At 42.7% G+C, this 22,361-nt stretch overlaps 2 protein-coding genes across 8 annotated transcripts in view; one reads left to right on the top strand and one right to left on the bottom strand.

Moving 5' to 3' along the window:
* The window catches only part of CCDC38 (coiled-coil domain containing 38), a 40,975-nt gene extending 19,080 nt beyond the window's left edge, over window positions 1–21,895 (bottom strand). Inside the window, exons 1-10 of one of the 7 annotated variants that reach the window (XM_073327489.1) lie at window positions 18,888–21,205; window positions 16,515–16,843; window positions 16,136–16,230; window positions 13,300–13,474; window positions 12,222–12,289; window positions 11,073–11,236; window positions 10,896–10,976; window positions 2,299–2,567; window positions 1,141–1,266; window positions 208–319 (exon numbers count right to left, since the gene is read on the bottom strand). In XM_073327489.1, coding sequence (XP_073183590.1) covers window positions 208–319; window positions 1,141–1,266; window positions 2,299–2,567; window positions 10,896–10,976; window positions 11,073–11,236; window positions 12,222–12,289; window positions 13,300–13,474; window positions 16,136–16,230; window positions 16,515–16,647 — 1,223 coding nt within the window. In that variant the 5' untranslated portion in view covers window positions 16,648–16,843; window positions 18,888–21,205. Of the gene's footprint in view, window positions 1–207; window positions 320–1,140; window positions 1,267–2,298; window positions 2,568–10,895; window positions 11,237–12,221; window positions 12,290–13,299; window positions 13,475–16,135; window positions 16,231–16,514; window positions 16,844–18,887; window positions 21,206–21,828 lie in introns of those variants that run through there. The other 6 variants (XM_073327487.1, XM_073327488.1, XM_073327485.1 and 3 more) reach the window with 6 other exon arrangements.
* The window catches only part of AMDHD1 (amidohydrolase domain containing 1), a 28,082-nt gene continuing 26,979 nt past the window's right edge, over window positions 21,259–22,361 (top strand). Inside the window, exon 1 of the mRNA XM_073327491.1 lies at window positions 21,259–21,890. Coding sequence (XP_073183592.1) covers window positions 21,754–21,890 — 137 coding nt within the window. The 5' untranslated portion in view covers window positions 21,259–21,753. The remainder of the gene's footprint in view (window positions 21,891–22,361) is intronic.

Genomic DNA, 22,361 nt, shown 5'->3' with positions numbered 1-22,361 from the left:
TAGCTGGCTTTGGCCATTGGTACCACTATCAAATCACTACCACTATGGAGGTGGGAGAATTATTGATAAACTTCCTTACTGTGGTATATAATTGCATTTCTTATTTTATTTGCTCTCTTACTTGATATATTTTCTTCTTATTGTACACAGGAAGATGGAGAAAGCAAACTGAGAATGGAGAAAGCAAAGTTTGTCTGATTCTATTACCTTGGTGATGTCTTTTTTTTATCAGTCAAGATGGATTTGCACTCACTTAACATTTTCACTTCTTCATTCAAGTCTGCTTTTGTGAGCTTTCTAGAAGACCTGCGTTCATTTTCTTCAAAATGTGAAGCAATAAAAGGATAAATTTGAAAGTAAATACGTATCCAAATTATATTATTATTCATCTATAGGAAGATGAACTTACACATTAAGGGGTATATTCTTATCTTGCTCCTTGGAATGTTACCAGCAGTGGTCTCCATATGTTAAGGAGGTGTATTTTACCAGTTCGTCTATAACTATCATACAGTTTCTTTGTAAATATATATTAAATACAAATATAAAGCAGTCGTAAGATGTAAGGTAGACATTGATCCCACCCATGTAAATTGCCCGCTACACTGACCTCATAACTCCACCTTTGCAAGCAGCATCGCCGTTAGGTGGAGGTAGTCAGGGTGACAGTGTCTGTGTAGACACTGTTACTTTGCCTGTTTTGGCTGTCAGCCCCACGCAGGGCTCAAAGCTGGAGCCACCCCCACACACCCTGGGGCTGACAGTCTGAGCTGTCAGTCCCACTTGAGGCTCACAGCTGCCCCCCCTCCCGGGGCAGGGGTGGGGGATCCAGTTGTCAGTGCCCCACACAGTTAAGTTGGTGGAAGTACTCCTGGTGAAGATGCACACCACTGACAAAGGAGGCATAGTGTGGACAGGAACCACCGCAGTAATTACTGTGATGGCTGTATGTCAACCTCACTTAAGTCAACTTAATTTTGTAGTGTGCACTCACGTCTCCGGCTGCTTCATCTATGCACCCTCTGCCCCTGCTCCTCACAGAGACAATCCTACCAAGGGGAACGAACCCTCCATGACTGTGTGAATTTTACCATCAGTGAACAGGAATACCTTCACCACCCTACTGCATAGACCTCATACCTTTGTTACCATGCACTGCTGTTCTCTGGTGACAACTCTCACTTACAGCTGATGTTTTCCTATTGTATCCAGCACTTTTCTCAAAGGAACTGAAGCGCCTGTCTGTATTTGATACATAGAGTCTATCTAAAAATATAAAGAGAACTATAACTGAAGAGCTTTCCTAAAAGAAATGTGTCTTGACTGACAACAACAACAAAGTTACTGCTCTGATTTACTGTAAAAGCAAGTGGAAAATATAATGGGATCTAAATAAAGAATAACGTAAAGGAACTTTTTATCTGAGCTAAACCAAGAAAGCTTTTCCAACTGCAACTGGGAAAAACAAATGGTAATATGGGAACAGGCCTTTAACAGTAAGGTCTTGTCTGCACAAGAAACTTGCGCTAGTTAAGCTAAAATCAGTTTTTAATTTGATTTAGCTTAACTGCAAACTCCTCTGTAGACATGTCTTATATGGATTTAAACCTGATTTAGCGGATTCCTTACCAGATTAAGCTAAATCAATGCAAGACAGGTTTAAATTAATTTGAATATCCACACAGAGGTTTGCACTGTTTCAACTAAATCAATTTAAAAATACACCTTTAATTAAACTTTTAATAAAAACAACGCCTAAGTGAGGAATCTAGAAAAAAATAAACATTGCTAGCCTAAACATCAAGCTTCAAAAGACACAACCCACTAACGAGGGCTTATGTGAGCCACATTATTTACCCCGAATTCCAAACCTACATGTTAAAAAAACCATGAGTCAAGACTCCAAAATCATGAGAGTGGCTTTAAAATCATGACTTTTAAAAAAAAAAAAGTAATAAATTTGGGGTTCTCTTCATTTGTCTTCTGGTTTCTAAGTCGTAAAGGTGTACTTGCTTCATTTTTTAAAGCTTTTCTCTGTAACCAAAAGGGCTAGAAGCTTACTTTTTCAAAAACTGAAAGCTGAGCTCTCATACAATCTGTGGATTCCAGAAGCTGGGGTTTCATGAAAAAAACCCCACCGAAATTGTGAGACTTGTGGTAAAATAATGAGAGTTTGCAACACTGAAATGAAATCAGCATCTGATCACTTCATTTTTTAAAGTTCTGACTTGTGTGTGCTTAAATTTTCAGCCTTAACCACATTTATATAGATTGTACTTTATATTTTCAGACACATACTTGGCTTTAAAAAAATAGAACAGTGGCGTGGTTGGCGTGAAACTGAAGAAATTATCTTCTCTTTGCGTACACTTTCTTTTTCTTGGTGTGGAGTGAAAGTACACGTAATCATTTCTCTCTGCATGCACTCTCTTTCTCTCTGTTTGTCTATTCTTGCTTTCAACTTTTTTGTTCTCTGTTCTTCTTGCCATTCTTTAGGAGAAAGTTTCATCAAAAAATCTTCATAATATAAACTCTCCATGAGAAGGAATTCGGCATTTGCAATTTCACTACAAAAATACGTTACAGTATACAGTTAATATACAAGCAGATATACAAAAAAATTTTGAAGTTTAAATTATATCAACTTAAAATGACATTATCTTAGTCACACATTAGACTGGCATTTTTCAAAATGTGGGTTACTGAGAAACCCTCACATCTGGGTCAGGAGGTGACTTCAAAGTTCCTCCTCAGCATATGGGCTCAAACTTATTATAGATACTATGGTGCAGAGCTAAAAAGGTGTGTTGAACTATTAAGATGACAGCCTTTCAATGAAACACTAAACACAAGTTCTTTCTGCTGATCTCTAAGGAAAGTGAATGAGAAATTTCTTACCTGATCATTTTCTTTCTGCTAGCCATCTCCTTCCTCATTTATCCCTAATGGGTTAATGTCCCCCAACTCCAAGGAATTTGGAGTGGTCCAGTCTTGTTGCTGGATACTGCAGGACTAAGCACCACCCTTCAGCTCAGGCCACCAAGCCATCAGAACAGTTCTTCCAAAGCAAAAGAAACACTCCAGCAACTGATTTATTAGTATTTAGAGAACTACCTGATATATTAATTAACCCCAATAAAATTATAAAAGGGGTAAAAACTAGGGTTATGTCATAGTAGGGATCTACTACAGACCACCTAACCAGGAAGAAGAGATGGATGTGGCTTTTTAAAAACAACTAATAAAATCATCCAAAGCACAGGACTTGGTGGTGATGGGGGACTTCAACTACTCAGACATCTGTTGGGAAAATAACACAGCAGGGCACAGATTATCCAATAAATTCTTGGAATATATTGGAGACAATTTTTTATTTCAGAAGGTGAAGACAGCTATCAGGGGAGAGGATGTTCTAGATTTGATATTGACAAATAGGGAGGAATTGGTGGAGAATTTGAAAGTGGAAGGCAGCTTGGGTGAAAGTGATCATGAAATGATAAGAGTTCATGATTCTAAGCAATGATAGGAGGGAGAACAGCAAAATAAAGCCAATGGATTCCAAGAAGGCAGACTTTAGCAAACTCAGGGAGTTGGTAGGTAAGATCCCATGAGAAGCAAGTCTAAGGGGAAAAACAATAGTTGGCAGCTTTTTAAAGAGACATTATTAAGGGCACAAGAGCAAACTATCTCACTGTGTAGGAAAGATAGGAAGTATGGCAAGAGATTGCCCTGGCTTAACCAGGAGACCTTCAATGATCTAAAAATCAAAAAAGAGTCCTACAAAAAGTGGAAACTAGGACAAAGGATGAATATAAACAAATAACACAAGTATTCAGGGACAAAATTAGAAAGGCCAAGGCACAAAACAAGATCAAACTAGCTAGAGACATAAAGGGTAACAAGAAAACATTTTACAAATATATGAGAAGCAAGAGGAAGACAAAGGACAGGGTAGGTCCGTTACTCAATGAGGGGGAAAAAATAATATCAGAAAATGTGGAAATGGCAGAGGTGCTTAATAACTTATTTGTTTCGGTTTTCACCAAGAAGGTTGGTGGTGATTGGACACTAACGTAGTGAATGCCAATGAAAATGAGGTAGGCTCAGAGGAGGCTAAAATAGGGAGAAAACAAGTTAAAAATTACTTGGACAAATTAGAGTTCTTCAAGTCACCAGGGACTGATGAAGTGACTCCTAGAATACTCAAGGAGCTGACAGAGCAGATATCTGAGCCATTAGCAATTATTTTTGAAAAGTCATGGAAGAAAGGAGAGATTCCAGAAGACTGGAAAAAGGGCAAAAATCTAGTGCCAACCTATAAAAAAGGAAATACGGACAACCTGGGGAATTACAGACCAGTCAGCTTAACTTCTGTACCCGGAAAGATAATGGAACAAATAAATAATCAATTTGCAAACATCTAAAAGATAATAAGGTGATAAGTAACAGTCAGCATGGATTTGTCAAAAACAAATCATGTCAAACCAACCTGATAGCTTTCTTTGACAGGATAACAAGCCTTATGGAAAGGGGGGAAGTGGTAGAGGTGGTATATCTTGACTTTAGTAAAGCTTTTGATACTGTCTTGCATGACCTTATCATGCAAGTTTCCTAAACAAACTAGGAAAATGCAACCTAGATGGAGCTACTATAAGGTGGGTGCAAAACTGGTTGGAAAACTGTCCCAGAGAGTAGTTATCAGTGGTTCAGAATCATACTGGAAGGGCATAACAAGTAGGGTCCTGCAGGGATCAGTTTTGGGTCCAGTTCTATTCAATATCTTTGTCAATGATTTACATAATGGCATACAGAGTACACTTGTAAAGTTTGAGGACGATACCAAGGTGGGAGGGGGTTGCAAGTGCTTTGGAGGATAGGATTAAAATTCAAAATGATCTGGACAAATTGGAGAAATGGTCTGAAGTAAACTGGATGAAATTCAATAAGGACAAATGCAAAGTACCCTATTTAGGAAGGAACAATCAGTTGCACACATACAAAATGGGAAATGACTGCCTAGGAAGGAGTACTGCAGAAAGGGATCTGTTCAGTTTGGCCAATGTACATGGCAGAGGGGCATTGCTGGCACATGATGGCATATATCACAAACCAGACAGTCTCTACGTAAAAGAATAAATGGACACAAATCTGACATCAGGAATCATAACATTCAAAAAACAGTAGGAGAACACTTAAACCTCTCTGGTCACTCAGTAACAGACTTAAGGGTGGCAATTTTGCAACAGAAAAGCTTCAAAACCAGACTCCAATGAGAAACTGCTGAACTAGAATTAATTTGCAAACTAGATACCATTAACTTGGGCTTGAATAGAGACTGGGAGTGGCTGGGTCATTACACAAATTGAATCTATTTCCCCATGTTAAGTATCCTCACACCTTCTTGTCAACTGTCTGAAATGGGCCATCTTGATTATCACTACAAATGTTTTTTTCTCCTGTTGCTAATAACTCGTCTTAATTAATTAGCCTCTTAGAGTTGGTATGGCAACTTCCACCTTTTCATGCTCTCTGTATTCTGAAAGGATCGGGCCAGATGGCTATAGGAGAGTAACAGAAGGCAGATATATTAGCCCCAGGCTAAGTAGGTCCCTTTTCCCTGGGTAAGGTAACAGGGAAGGTTGCAGAACAATCAGGAACCTTCTGGAGACAATTAAGACAGGCTGATTAGAACACCTGCAGCCGATCAAGAAGCTGCTAGAATCAATTAAGGCAGGCTAATCAGGGCACCTGGGTTTTAAAAAAGAGCTCACTTCAGTTTGTGGTGTACGTGTGAGGAGCTGGGAGCAAGAGGCACTAGGAGCTGAGAGTGAGAACGCAGACTGTTGGAGGACTGAGGTGTACAAGCATTATCAGACACCAGGAGGAAGGTCCTATGGTGAGGATAAAGAAGAGGTTGGGAGGAGGCCATGGGGAAGTAGCCCAGGGAGTTGTAGCTGTTGCACAGCTGTTCTGGGAGGCACTCTAGACAGCTGCATTCCACAGGGCCCTGGGCTGGAACCCGGAGTAGAGGGCGGGCCTGCGTTCCCCCCAAATCCTCTCAACTGGTCAGACACAGGAGAAGTCGACTGGGACTGTGGGTTCAGAAAAATGGCCAAGCTGAGGGCTGCCATGAAGCTCCAAGGCGAGCAAATCCGCCAATAAGCGCAAGACCCATCAAGGTAGAGCAGGAACTTTGTCACAGTATGTATATGTATCTTCTTACTATATGTTCCATTCTACGCATCTGATGAAGTGGGCTGTAGCCCACGAAAGCTTATGCTCATATAAAATTGTTAGGTTTCAGAGGAACAGCCGTGTTAGTCTGTATTCGCAAAAAGAAAAGGAGTCTCTAAGGAGCCACAAGTACTCCTGTTCTTTTTGCAGATACAGACTAACACAGCTGCTACTCTGAAACCTATCAGGATAAGAAATTTCTCATTCTCTTGCAAAGCTTCTCTCCTAATTCATCAACAATGGGAAGTAGCAAGAATTGAATCACAGAAGTGTAGGAAGATAAGTAGTGTCTTAATTATTATTATTATAGTAGAATAATAGGCAGGAAAGGAAGTTACTCTCATATAAAGCAAGGAATTAGGTGGGAACCAGCCCAGTAGCAACTTCCTACTGAAAGATGCCTCTGCAAAGGAATGGAAACTTACTTTGCAAATCTTCCTCAGATGAGGTGCAGATACTTTTCCCCCAGTGCCACTAGGGACTTCTGTGAATAGCTTCCCAGATGCCTAGCATGCCAACTGGTGCAGGATTTTAACATGTTGCCTGTAGCAACTTTGAGATCTGAAGACAGGGCCAGATTATGACATTCTGAGGCCCTAAGCTATGTCAAGTGTAAGAAGCCCCATACCATAAAAAAAAAATAATTTATTATTTTCACAGAGAGGACATTGAATATATAAACACAAAATCTTTATACTTGCATATATACAAAGGCAAAGTTGTAAAAATAGAATAATAATTAACTAAAACGCATCTTGCAATATGCCTGTTTGCACTATAAAATAGTTTCAAATTAACATATTTTCGACTATGATCTCTTAATTAGTAGATATGAAAACTTTATATCTACATCAACACAAAAGCAGTTACAGTTACACAGACCAGCTTACCTAACGGAAGCAGTACAGCCTGCAGTATGTCTGTTTGCACATCACATTCATTTTAACACTGAAATTTAAAACATTTTCTTCTGTGATTTTTGGTGAGCAAATGATAAGCTATGGAGTGTGTCACTTTCGATGCACAGAATGCTTAGGGCAGATAGCTTTTCTTGCAGAATTTTCTAGGCAGACATCTCTATTCATGTTTGCTTCTCTATCCTCTGTCTCCCCCAGGACCACTAATTAATCTCGAGTAAACATCTCGGACACACAGAGTCACAACAAGCTATATGTGCGAAAGAGAGAAAGAATTTACCAGAAAAAAGACAGGTAATCTCTAGACAGGCATTGAGAAAGTGAGAAAAACTAGCCCATATTCAAGCAAATATAATGAATATTATAGGCTTTAATAGCCTATTAATCATAAATGCACATAGTTTGAAATAACTTGCTCACCAAGTACTCAGAATATTTTGATATATATGTATATCTTCCTTCACTTCTCTCAAAACCCTCTATTTATCCTTTCGTCAGCACTCTCTGATATTTACTGTGAAGGTTCCCGAAACTGACAGAAGGAAGCCAACACAAATGTATCCTCCTCAAGATCCACTAGACCCAAATCCATAAGATGATCACCTGCAAACTCAATCATGTGAAGCATGGATAGCACGTGAAGCAGAAAGTGGTGTGCACGCTAAAATATACAATTGTACGTACGTACAGATCAAAAGAAGAAAGAACACACTAACACTTAAGAAAATGAAGAAAAACAGGAACGAAGGCACTCTATGACTGAGTGTGCTGGACCATAAACAAAAGACGGTGGCCTTCTGGCTATTACCAGCCAAAGCTATACATGACATCACTCCAAGGACGAGTCCCATAGGAGTATGAGCTTGGCAGGATTGCTTCACGACACTGCCATCTCCGACATCACATTTTCCCTGATTTTATCGGCAGTTAGATTATTTATTTATTTTAAAAAATTATGAAGGCACGGTCAGAATTTTACCAGTAGCAGCTGACCAACAAACCGCTGCCTTAGGAGGCTGATAGGAGACTTACTTGCAGAACTACTAATTTTACAAGTGCAGTTATCTTTTTTTTCTAAGCCCTGGCCTCCTGCCTGTCAATAATGAACAATTTGTGAAGCGTAATGGTATGGTAAAGGTATTTGTGTAGCCAGATGTGTATATTTTTGTCGTATTTGAACAAAAATGACTATATTTAGAAAGAATCTTCTTTTCCCATATCTTCTTTATTTATCAACCAATGTTGATAAAATTTGAAATGGAGTCAGTTTTTTCTTTTTTAGAGGCCCCTCATACTGCGAGGCCCTAAACTGTAGCTTAGTTATTTTATGCCTTAATCCGGCCTTCTCTGAAGGGATTTTGGATAGAATGAGATGAACAGGGTACAAGTGGCATGTGTACTCCATATATGCTTGAGATATATCTTTAGAGCACTAGAAATGCCCATTTATGGCACAACTTTCCATAGGAGCGCTAAAGGTTAGAACAAAATGATGGAAGAACTATGACCAAGGAATTGTGGAAAGAGAAATTTATCTTGAACAGAAAGATTTCTGGAGCTATAAGAATAGCCTTTTCCTCAACAACAGCGCTGTGGTTTTCATACAGGCGAACCAATTCAAAAACCTGCTTTTCTGAGCGTGCCTAGAAAGGCCAGCCATTGGTTTGTCTAACCTGTCGTTCTGATTAATCTTGGCATCTGATGATACCCAAATGGAGAAGCCAGTGTGCCTCCCCACAGAATGCCTCTATGGCCAGTACTCATGTTTCTATGGTGCTTAGTTGTACAACTCCAACCAAGCATCCTGGAGAATCTCTAGTATAGCTGAGACTACCAGAACTTTGTGATTGTCATTATACTTGTGTAAGCACAGGCAGGATGAGCTCCACCCTGACATCTGGTGGTGAGTTGTGGCAAGTTGTGGAAAAGAACTTCAGGGGCTGATCTCATTTGCATAGGCACACCCATCCCGCCTAGCATGAGCCCATAGCTGCCCAAATGGTCACTTTGGCTGCTGTGGGATCCCCAGTTTCTCTGTTATTAAAAGACTTTTGCTACACTCAGACTCTGTGCTTGCGAGAGGGGAAGTATTGCCTCTTAGAGGCGCCCAGCGGGGGTGGTATATATTTGTCCCAGGTCACTGGGTGGGGGCTCAAGCCAGTTTTTCATTGTGTTATTGGAATGGATCCCCTAGATATTGAACCCGGCCCTTGTTGCTGCCAACTCTGATGTGCAGAAGGGTTACACTTGTATTACAGTAGCATCTACAGGTCAGGGACCCACTGTGCTGGGTACAATACAAACATTTTTCCTCTTTCCTCTCACATCAGAAACATAAATTTGTCTATATCAATGAATGAGATTTCCTGGTTTTTTTTTTTTAAATTTTTGTTATGCATGCTTGGTGTTACTGCTGGCTGTTTACAGGGAGGAAGTAATATGCTATTCATCCTGGCGTGGGGACCACACAACCAAAGAGGGGTCTGGCTAAAAGTACCTCACTGTGGAAGTAACTTGACTGAGATCCCTGGGAGTCTGTACCCAAGTGAGTAGTGAAAGGACAAACAAGGACCACTTGGGCCTTTACTCGGTAAACAGGAGTCATTTTTAACATGAGAATGGATTTCTCACTTTCCCCTTTATCATCCCATGAAGGTTCAGCTTCCTGGGGAGTGGAATCCTCAGGTGCCTCTCTTCTTGTAAAGTTCTCTCAAAAAGTGTTAGAGTGTGAAATGAAGAACTCTATAAAACTAAGTTATACTTAAGTATTTTGACACGTGATTTCATCTTCCAGCTTTTATCATCAGCTATACAAAATGACTGATATTTTGACTGACTTAAAATGAAGCACTGAGAGACAAATTCATTCCTACTTTAACTCCACGAAAGTGAATGGTATTATGTTAATGATGGGTTATTTAACAGGAACTAAATTCCCATACATTATTCTGTGTACAGATCTCAACTCTGGTGAGCCATTGTTAAAAAGAACTATGAACCCATTCTCAATTTTTGCTTCAGACAATTTTCACACTAAAACCTAAAGTTTACATAGTAAGCAGAAAACATTCACAAACTAGATCCAGGGCAGACTGTCCTTTTTACCAGCTTAACAGCTTTGCTAGCAACACTATGTCCCCACCCTCTTAACTTGTGCAACTTGTCCCAAGCTGAGAGAATCCCTAATATTATCCGTATACATACATACACACACACACACACATACTCTACTGAATACACAGTTCACACAAAGAAAATATTTAAAAAAACACACCAAACACACACACACAGAAATGCAATCTAGCAAAACAGCACCTGACATTGGGGTGGCAGCGAACACCATCACCCCTCACAGACCTGACCAGGTCAAATCCTGGCACTGCCTACTGCCTCTTTGCAAACCTACAGGCCTGAAGGTACAGTTTCCCAGCTCCCCACTTGTCCCCATTACTATCTTTGGTTATCCATTTAAAGGAGTTTGGTCTGTTAAAATGAAGATACAGTATCATACTCTGTACTGCTGTAAAACAGTTAGGTCTGTGAAACTCTCTGCTGCCCTTAACTCACTTCATGGGGATCAACAGGTGTGGGGGACAGGCCCAAACTGTACACCTACAGAACAGCTCAATGTGGCAGTGGGTGAACCTCAAAGATTTGCTCCCCCCAGAGTGTTCTTCAGAAGAGGAGAATCTGCACCACTGTTACCACAAAAAGAGAAGTACATTTATAACATAAAAGTCTCACCTTTTAATAGCGAAGAGTTCATTAATAGCAGACTTTACATCTGCAACCATTTCCATTTTGGATTTAGTTTCTTGAGCTGCACTAAAAAGTAACATGGAAATATTACAGAGACATAGGTGTACGGTTTTCGGTAGATCAAAAATTGAAACAAACATTAACTGTAATAGCAATTCTAACATGTTAAGTGCATCTGCAGAACTTCGGTCATTTTCTTTCAGAAATTCCTCAAATGCAATTGTATCCTCTTCTAGCTTTGCTTCGGCAGAAGTGGCCTCTTTCTCGGCTTGCATTGCTAATTTCTCCAGCTTCTTTATAGTTTGTTCTTTTACTTTTACTGCGTACTAGGAAAACAAGAGAGTGGGGAAATGTTATGTACAAAATGCTGTCCAAATGTATTTTGTATCTGTATTTCATTATTTCAGGGAGCAAAGTAAACTCAGCAAGACATGCTCAGAGAGATAGGAATAGCTGCCCTAATTCAGACAAGGAAATACAGTATGAATTAATGTCCAAAATATATTACTGTATTTCAATGCTAAATGTACAGATTTAAACACAGTGTAAAGAAATACAAAATCAAGAATCCAATAGTTATATTTTTCACTACATATACCAAGCCTGATTCTCCATTGTCCTAAGGCCCCTTCATGCAGTTTTGGCAACAGAACGAGACCTTAGAGGTAGCAGAGCTTTCCCCAGGGACTATCCTCAGTGTAAGGGAGTTCCTTGGGCAGTACAGAGCTGGCAAAATGACCCTGTGCTGGTCCCCTGCCCAGGGGGCAGAGCTGCAGTGCTGCTGGAGGCATGCAGCCTGAACATCAGTTAAAAGTTAATGGTATGGAAAAACCTGCACTGTAGTTTGTGATGTAGCTGCTCTTCTATACTGAGAATTTCTGTCTCCAGTGATATCAGTTTGGCAAAACTTCCAAGTAAGGTCTGACTTGTCACTGAATTGGTAATTGTAGAAAAAAAGCAGCCCATCCAAACACTTTTATTATGATGAATGTGAGCCTTACTCAACTTTTTTACCAAATTCGGGGCCAAGTCCTTTAAATACTTAAATATGTGAGTTAGTTTTACTCACATGAGTAGTTCCAGTGACTTAGATGACATTGAGTAATCTTACTGTGTTTGCAGGGTTAGACATGCACACTAATGTGGAACCTCAGGTCAAGGTGCCTCTTACCATCACAAAAATTCAGACTTAGAGATAAACAGAAATATTCTAATCTAGTTACTTGCACTATTTTTATTTCACGTAGTGTGCTTTTATAACTACATTTTTCAGAAAGCACCAACCATAAGAACAACAACATTTTAGGGTACCTGCAGCAGAAACAACTCCTTCTGTTCCTTGATATAATCTGCTAAAGACTGTTTGTCACTTTGGCAACCTTTTAAGAGAATTTAAATGTTGTTAAAATTAATCTGATGATGTTACTATTATTCTTCCAAATTCCACGGTACAAGATCCCATAAATTACATTTGCATTCAAAGAATTACAATACATGTTTATATCTTATTTAGTTTGATAAGCAAAAAATGGCATTATAAGAAGTCTTACTGGGATTAGTTTCAAAGAATTAATTGACTAGACTTCCCAATGCTCTAATTTTGAAAACAGCACATCACATAAAGGAACAACGTTTTGCAGCAGACTAATTCTTAGTACAGTGGCCCCCAAACTGTGGGGTGTGCCCCCCCAAGGGGCTCAGGGGAATATTGGAGGGGGGGACATGGGGGGCTCAGGTCAGCTCCCAAAGGGGATGGGGAGGGAGTGCCACCCAGCCCCGCTCTGCCCCCAGCCCAGCTCCAACCCAGCCACAGCTCCACTCTGCCCCCTGCTCTGCCCCCAATCCAGCCCTTCCCTCATTCCTTCTCTGTCGCCAGGCCAGCTCCGCCTTTAGCGCCAGCTCCTCCCCCATCCCCAGTTCTGCCCTCAGCTCTGCCTTCAGCCCAAGCTCTCTGCTGAGGAAGCCATGGCTGTGCAGTAATGGAAGGGGGGACACAAATAGATTCCATTACTGGTAAGGGGGGGCATGACAGGAAAAGTTTGGGCACCACTGTATTAGTTACAGACTGTGGTGGTGGTGGTGAGATGGGGATACCAACATTTTCACTCTCTTCAAAATTTGGATGCAAGTCTAAATCCTTGTCCAGAATCCTGAAAACTGACCTGCGTGCCCAACAATCAGATCTTGCAACCAAATCCCTTTGCCTATATGGAGCTCCACTGAAATCAATGGGGTTCTATGCAGGTGCAGGGGTCCAGTGACAGGGATCCAGTTACAAAATCTGGTCCTAAATGACAGATTTTAGGTGTATGATAGATGAAAATCTATGCCAAGGTAAGCAACTCTGACATGTGTATAACAAAATGTAAAACTAAAAGAACGTACTCACATTTTGCAAAAGTAAGAGCCCAGTTGGGACCAGAAGTAATATACCCTTTATCTATTGTAGCCCGGGTCTCTCTTTCAATGACTGAGTCCATCTTTTTCACAGAGTCTCGAGACTTTGCTCTTGATGAAAATGTGCTCTTTTCATGGACCTTCAAATTCTGTTGAGCCTTTTTATCCTGCATTTATAGATTTTCAGATAAATGTGTTTATTAATGACACTATGAGCTCTTGGGTAGGGACTTACCTTTCTGTAAAATACCATACATCTACGGCACTGTATAAATAATAACTCAGGGCCCTATTCTGTCACCCATATTCCATTTATTACCAAGTCCTGTAAAGATTTATGCATGTGTTTAACTTTACTAATGAGCAGCTCCATTGATTCCAATGGAACCACTCACGGTGGTAAAGTCTAGCACGTGTGTAAGTCTGCAGGCCTGTGGCCTTAGTCTGTAAGTAGTCCCATTGGTCTTAATGGAACTACAATACAGTTAGAGTAAGATACTCAGTGTGAGTAAGCGTGGTAGAATCTGGCCCTTAGCTTGTACACAGTAATGGCCCTTAATATATAAGTACTCTTTCCATTTGCTGAAACAGTTCAGAAGAACAGAGTGTCTATGAATATTCATACACATATAGTCGTATTAGATATTTAACTTAAGATGCTATGTGAATTCATCTTTAAAGTACATTGCATAAAAGTCACTAAAAGAATAAGTTTTCATAAATTTATTTAAGTTATTTAATTTATTTATTATTAGAAACATAGAAATTAGAGATGAAGAACTGGTCATTTCACCAGTGCAAGATTATGCACTACAGTACATACATTATGTAGCATGTACTCCTAACAAGTCTTTTGATCTTTGATTAGAAAGTTATATAGCTAATACACAGGAAAACAACACAAGAGTTGTGTGTGTTTCTTTGTTTTCTGTGTTAGTTATTTAGGGTCAGCTTTTGGATTTGGATTTTTTTAATCTTTTGAAGCCCTCATATTCTTAAGAACAACAGTCAGAAAAGGCTATAAAGTTTAGCTGAGAAGCAACTAAAGCATCAGCTGTTGCTGGGAGTTATAACAGGTTGAACTATAATTCTATGCTGGGCAGACCGCTGGCACCCAGGACACCACAAAAGCCCCGATTCAACAAGATACTTAAGCACGTAAGTACGCCCATTGACTTTACTGAGGGCATGACTACACTGCCACACAGGTCTAACTAAAGGGATGTGAATAGCAGTGTGCAACAACGTGCTGCACTGTAACTCAACTCCCCTGTGTGGACTGTGCAAATACAAACTTATAGGTCCCGAGTTCACACTAATGCAGGAAGTTTGCACCTGCAGTGTCCACATAGGGGAGTTACAGCACAGCACTTTGGTGCGTACTGCCGTTTGCACTCCCTTAGTCCAAACTGCGGGGCAGTATAGACATGCCCTGAGACATGCAAAAACATGATCTAAACTAAAGTGTCCCTAGCCGCTATTTGCCAGAAGCTGGGAATGGGCGACAGGGGATGGATCACTTGATGATTACCTGTTCTGTTCATTCCCTCTGAAGCACCTGGCCTTGGCCACAGTCGGAAGACAGGATCCTGGGCTAGATGGACCATTGGTCTGACTCAGTATGGTTGTTCTTATGACTAATCACATGTTTCAAGTTAGGCACATGCTTAAGTTCCTTTCTGAATTGGGATCTAAATCAGTAGGGAGCTGAGGGACCTACAAAAAAATTGAACGAGACAACTTGACGATGAGGGGTGGCTTTGGAACGCTGGCCTGAGGGAGAATGTTTCTTTTTCTATTCTGCTGGGTCTGAGGCACGCAAAGTTTCTGGGCACAATGGGAATGGGGCACAGAGTTCCATCAGTTTTACTTTTGTGAAGTTATGACAAAAATATTTTACACTGAGAAAGTAAATTTTACACAAAACCCAACTGGTCTGAAATAATGTTAAGTCCAAGAGTGTATATAACAAATTTGCGTTTGTTCTCTGGATTGGTTCCAGAAATTTAGAAACCAGTTTAGTTAAATCAATGCAATTTCTGAATTCAGACCAGCCCAAAGGCTGTGGTCAGCCCTGATGGGTCAGTGACCTACAATACTTTTACAGTTAGGACACAAGCTTAAAGACCATTCAACAAAACTCACAAACAAAAAACAATTCTCAGGACTCCCATAGTCTCCTCCTGTATGAGTGAACTTCAGATCATTTTGCAAATATTAATAAATTTAGCCATACAATAAAGCAGTATGGAAATAAAACATTATGAACCCCATTTACAGATGAGGAAACTGAGGCACAGAGCTATTATGTGACTTACTCAAAGTCACACAGAAAGTCCATGGCAATGTCTGGACTACAACTCAGAACACTCTACCCTGAGTTCTGTGCCTTACCCATGAAACCATACTTCAGTTCTTAGGCTGACCGTTCTAGAAATATGCTACTGGATGACTATATCTGGGGCAGCCTGATTTTTCCACTCTTTTGAAAGCATGTACTTCCTTTGAGAAACTATTGCAGGAATACTACATATACACATCCATCATCAGCAAAAAGAAATTTAAAATGCAGTATTTACCTCCACAAAAAATTTTAACACATTGTACTAAACTGATTTTCCCTCACATTATTCCTAATTTGGAGGGGGTGGGGTGTGGAAGAGTATTTATTTGCAGACTTTTCACCACTTTAATTGCTTTGTTTGGTGAAATGAGTTCCTTTCCCCCTAAACAGTGGGACTTGACAGTTACAGGTAAAGTACATTAAATTAATAACATACGTAGACTTAGCATAGGCTCTGGCAATTAAAACTGACACAAATGCATACCTCTTCTTTGGCCCTACATTCAATGTCTCTGTAAAGAAATGGCTTGCAGTCCACAATTGTAAAAGGAGTCTTCTTTTGATTATCAGTGTCGTAGTCTATAAAAGATGAAAGGGAAAAAAATTATATTCTGATACCTTTTAAAACACCACCATGTAAAATTCAGTCCAGAAAGCTGTTTTAGTGGAACATAAAGCTTGTGATTCAAACCCGTCAAACTCAGGAAATTAGAGTGTGCTATCCTTTGGCACCCGTCACCCTATCCTCTTGCGTATACATACAGCGAATCTCACCCTTAGTGCACAACAAGCCCTTTCTCGCAGTTGTTAAGCATTACACAAAATTCACGTATGGTGTTTATTTAATCAAAACATTTTTTTACCAAAACTAACGCTCTGAAATCTCGGAGTCTGGGACTGGGACGGTGGAAATAAGGCTACTGATGCCATCCCTACTTTCTGAAATTCCTTCCGGAACTGCTGAAATAGACAAAGTGGGAAAAAAAGCATGAGCATTAGAATAGTAAATCTGATAAAGGCTTGAGGCCAGCTTGTCTTTCGGTCTATGCATAGACACAAATTGAGTAGTAAGGCACATGATTAAATACGAACACACACAACACAGATTTGGGTTTTATGCACATACATGGATGTACTTGCAAGTTTCTGTGAGCACAGTACGGAGGCCTGTTGAACACTGGACCCAAAATATCTGTGGACCAATTGAAGAAGTTTTAGCAGTACATACCACTGTGGGGTCTCTCATCAATTTCTATTTTAATGCATAAAATAGTGTCACCCGAGACTGCCAGAATATCCAGCAAGAACTCCTGGAACAGCTCAGAGACATAGGGTGGGATTCACAAAGTTACTCAGGTGCCTAAACCCCACACTTAGGTGCCTAAATCTTAGGCACCTAAATCCCAGGTTAGGCTCCACTGTGATTCACAAAACTCCCACCCCTATTCTGTAGGGACCTAACCTCATGGGGCACCTATGTTTCTACCTCTGAGCATGAGCACTGCTGCCTCACTCTAAGTGTCCAGGTGCCTATCTCCCGCCTAAGCCCCAGAGGGATTCACTAACGGCATTCGCCCATCTGTCTCGTGTGAGGGGCCCAAGGTGGTAGCTGTGCTCAGATGCTGCCTACCTGCTCAGGTCACATTCCAAATCTGGCCAGAGGAGAAGGTGATGCTGCTGACACCACCCACTTTCAAACTTTTGGCTAAGTGACCAGAGAATTCACCCAGGGTTGGGGAGACCCATATTCAACTCTCCCCTCTGCCTGAGGGAAAGAAAGGATTTAAATGGGGTTCTCCCATGTCTCAAGAGTGTTCTAATCACTGAGCTATGGGATAGTCTGAAGTGGAACTCCCTCAATCTCTCCTGCTGACGCAATTTTCCTGTGAATAAACAGTCACTGGAGCCGAGCAGCGAGACAGAACCCTGGGTCTCCCATGTGGGTGCCCTAACCACTAGGCTACAGAGTTAGTCTGTCTCTCTCTGGTCCAATGACTCTTTAATTATTTAATCTACTGTAGAACAGCTTCTACAGGATTTGATTTGGGGAGCCCCCATGAGGATATCCCAGAGCTCAATGGTTTGACCACTCTCCTGAGAAGTGGGAGAACCCTTTTCCAATCCTTTCTCCTCATCAGACAAACAAGGAAATTGAACCTGGATCACCCACATCCCAGGTGAGTTCTCTAACCACTGGGCCAAAAGTTATAAAGCAGGCTGCAGCAGCAGCACCTCCTCCTCTAGCCATTTGTGTGTAGTTAGGCACCTGCCTAACTCATTCTCACAAGAAAATGCCATAAAAAGCCTCCTGACTCCAGGAGAGGGGTTCCCAGTTTGTGAATTGCTAGCAAAGATAGGTGCACAAGTCCAAGCTGCGGGGAGGTGCCTACCTTTGAGAGAGAGGGACAGGGCTTTGCACACACCCGTTGTTGACATCTCCCATTGGCTAGTTTAGACAGCTTCCTACTAAGTATTCTGGCTTTTCTGGATCACATTCTAAGGCACCTATCTCTCCCCATTTATTGTATAGGGAGCCTAGGTGCCTAACTCAGGCTTTGTAAACCACAGTGTTGTTCCTGTGATTTTCTAGGCACCTAAAAGTTAGGTCTTATGACCCTGAGCATCATAATGCCCAAGCCCCTTTGTGAATCTAGCCCACACTCCTTTAATCCTCAACCAACCCAGCAGCTAATCCGCTGTCTGCTTCAAGGGGAAAAATGTTTACAAGGAAGCCCTGCCTCTGCATCACTGCCCAGGCTCACCACTGGGGAGAATGATGCCACATCACAAAAGATTTCCAGACACTGTCAATTGCTAAAGAATTTAAACTACCTTCAAAATATTTGTCCCTACCTCACAGTTTGTCTCACCTGAAGAAGGGTTAGCTCAATAAGGCACATCCAAGAAGCCTAGCACACCTGCCCCTTTTTGTGTATATAAACATATAAGTTTATATACATAAAAATGTGTTGATATTATTATATTTTAATTTACATGTTACAAGAAAAATATTGACAAACTGGGGGGAGTCTAGAGAAAAGCAACAAAAATACTCAGGACCTTTATATGAAAAAAAGTAAAAGAATGAAGCAATGACTAAACAGGAGAATGCAACTGTAGTCTACAAATATTTTATGGGCATACAAATTAAGGAAGAAATGATGTACTGTGATCTACAGGGGTCTGCCTAAAAGCAAAAAGTTGAAACAAAGAAGTGGAACATTTAGGATGAATACCAAGAAAATCTTCCTGCCGGTGAGATGTGTTAGGCTGTGAACCACCCAGTGAAAGCCATCGCACCGCGCCTGGGGGAGGTCGCCGTGAACTGCGCCATCCCCGGTACTGACAGCCAGTTGCGACCTGACGTGGTAGTCACCGACGGGGCCCAGAAAAAGATCATCCTTGTCGACATCACGGTCTCCTTTGAGAACAGGACCCTGGCCTTCCGCGAAGCCCGAGCTCGTAAGCTGGAAAAATACGCCCCTCTGCCGACACCCTGAGAGCGAAGGGCTACGAGGTGCAGATGGATGCCCTGATCGTCGGAGCCCTGGGCGCTTGGGACCCCTGCAACGAGCGTGTGCTGCGGACCTGTGGGATCGGTCAACGCTACACACGGCTCATGCAGCGCCTCATGGTCTTGGACACCATCCGATGGTCCAGGGACATTTACACTGAACACATCACCGGCCACCGACAGTACCAGGAGGTGTGAGCCGGTACAACATCGTGCATCAACTATGGGAAAGGGACTGAGAGACTTTTTCCATTGGACCATATGAACTAGAACCATAAACTCACTGAACATTAAATCCCACCAAATGAGGGTAGATCCATCCCCATCATCGTATCCACTCATTATACTCCACACCTGAACATAGCCATTATATGGACAACATACCCCCATATCACAAGGTCTGTACTTTGACCGGTTAAACTTTTACCCCCAATCGGGGAGATTGCAGATTACGTATTCCTTACGCCACCCATTCCTAAACCGAATTTCGCACCTCTTGATAATCTGTACCTTATTCCCTGATAACCAGAAACTTCTATGCTTAAACTCTGTACCGTTTTCTTTTTACTTCAACATTATCTTAATAAAATTATTATATCTGGGGAAGCTGGGAAAGCCCAATTATTCTGGACTTCTAAAAGTAGACTGGACAAAGCACTAGTATATGGGTGGTATGGAACAATCCTGCATTAACAGGGAGATGGGGTGGATGATCTAATAAACCTTGTCCACCTCTAAGTTTTGAGAATGTTGTAGAATCCTGGAAGATGATTGGCTGGCAGGAAGGTACACTTATATTGACCTGAGGCCTTTGCTGATGGCCCTCTCCATTATCTGCTGAATTCCTTGCCATCCCATTCATGTTGCCCTGAACAAGAGCGAATGATAGCTATACATGACATGGTTGGTGGTAATCATTTAAGAAGGTCTGTGCCCACCAATAGCACAAGGAGAACATGGTGAAAGATTTTAAACTTAAGTACTTAAAGTTAGATTTTGGCACTTAAATAAAAATTGCCCGATTTCCGGAGGTGTTGAGCACCCGCAGAACTTCAATTGACCTCAGTGGAATTTGTAAGTGCTCAACTCTTCTGGAAATAAGGCCATTTTCATTTCGGTCTAAATGTGGAATTAGAAACCTAACTTTAGACACCTAAATTAGAAGATTTTGTCCACAGCATTATATTGTTCTCTTTTCTTTGAAGAGAGGAGAAAACCTAAAATGTTCATTTTGTGAATAAAAATTCCTGCTAAAATTCTCCCGTCTCCAGCTCTATAGGGGGCAGTAAAATAGAACATTTTTTTTTAATCTTGGTGGAAATCAGATAAATGATAATTCCTTAACCAAGTTTGGCAAGGGGCATCAGGCGCACATGGGGCTGGTTCCTGTGACTCTGGGCAGGCCAGGAACTTTAAGGGTGAACATTCCAAATTAAGAACCAAAACATTCCGGGCGCCTCAGTCTAACTGTAACATGAAAATAAGCCGATGATATCTGCATTTCCATTCACACCACAAAGCCGGATTAACTGGCCACTTGTGGGATTTGCCTAACAAGGGAAAATCTCCAGCTGACACAGAGCCAGTGTAGGACATGTGGCCAGAACCCGCACTTCCACTCTTGCAAACCCCAACCGGCCAATCGGCCCCACTGGGGATATTACAAGCCAGCACCATTTGCAACAGCCCTTCTGGTGGTGCTCTGAATTGCAGTAGAGGGACCCCTACCCGAACCCAGGCCTGACACAAAGAGACACACAAGTACACCCTGGGCAGCACCATTGACAGTCAAGCCACCTAAGCCATCCCCACCCCCACTCTTCAGCCGAGCCCGGCCCCAGCCACTCCTGAGGCCTCAACCCGGGCTTGCTGACGACAATGGGGGCGCATTTAGTCTCGCCTCTCTGCAGTTACGCGCTTCAAAGGGAAAAGGGACGTGTAGCTAACGACGGGCTGGCAGAGGGGGAGGCCGGGCGGGAGCAGGACACAGAGCACCAAAGGGAAGGGGGGGGGAAGCTCCCCCCGCAAACCTCAGCTCCCGCCAGAGCCTAGACACACACGCGCGCCCTCCCCCCCCCCCCCCCGCCGCAGCTCCCTCACCGGGCGACGGGGCCAGGAGGGGCGCAGCCGAGCACAGGGGCAGCCGCGGGGACGGGGCCCCGCCTGCAGACTGTTGAGCAGAACGAGAAACGCCCCCGCCCCCGCGTGCCTCAGCTTCCCTCCCCCTCCGCGCCCGTCCCGCGCCCCGGGGGCCAGGGGGAGCCCGCGCGCCCTCAAGCCAGCGGCCAGGGGCTTTGCAGACCCGGGGGCTGGACCCTTCTCTGGCCCCGCGCAGTCCAGGAGCTTCCAGCCCCGGCCCCTCCGCCCGCAGGGTGGCAGCGCTCCGGGTGGCAAGAAGCCAGGCAAGGGACTCCATTGCCAGCGCTGCCCCGCGCTCGGCCGCTGCCCAGGAGACTTGGAGCTGCGCGCGGGCTGCACCCCCCCCTCCAGTCCGCTGGGCTGCTCCTGGCCTTGGTTGCCTCTGGCGGCGGCTGCTGTGCAGGTCCAGGGTCTGCGGGGGCTGTCGCCGCCCCTGTCTCTGCCCCGACATGGCTGGCGAGCACAGGCTCTTGCTGGACAACGCCCAACAGCTGGTGCTCGTCTGCACCAAAGGCGAGAAGTACCTGCTGCAGGCGGGCATGCAAGACCTGGCCGTGCTGGACAATGCCAGCGTGGTGATCGGCACGTAAGTCGGCTCTGTGAGCAAAAAGAAAAGGAGGACTTGTGGCACCTTAGAGAGGAACCAATTTATTTGAGCATAAGCTCTGTGCGCGTGTCCCCTGAGCCCCCGGCCAGGCTCGGACCTGAGCAGGCACCTGGCCTGATGCAGCCAGATCTGCTCTCCGTTGTCCTGGGAGCCCTCGGGTTCAGAAAATAAAGTCTGGTGCATAAAGTTCTTCCGTACCTCTTTTGAAAAGGCAAATTCTTCAGTTCTGCAGGCTCGCCTTCAATTCAGACAGCGACCCGGCATTTTGGTGTGATCAGGTGCCACAAGTGCGTTAGAATTACTGCGATTCCACTGAAAAGGAGGCTTTTTATCTGAATCCACAATAAAATTTTACTCATTGCTTGTTGCTGAAAATAAGGGGAAAAAATGTTATTCTTCGTGTTGTGCATTAACTCTGACGAGAAGAAAAATTGCGGACTGGAATCCAGA

The sequence above is a fragment of the Lepidochelys kempii genome, chromosome 1 (assembly GCF_965140265.1).
Source record: "Lepidochelys kempii isolate rLepKem1 chromosome 1, rLepKem1.hap2, whole genome shotgun sequence".
Taxonomy (NCBI): domain Eukaryota; kingdom Metazoa; phylum Chordata; order Testudines; family Cheloniidae; genus Lepidochelys; species Lepidochelys kempii.
This window is presented reverse-complemented; position numbering and strand designations above follow the sequence as displayed.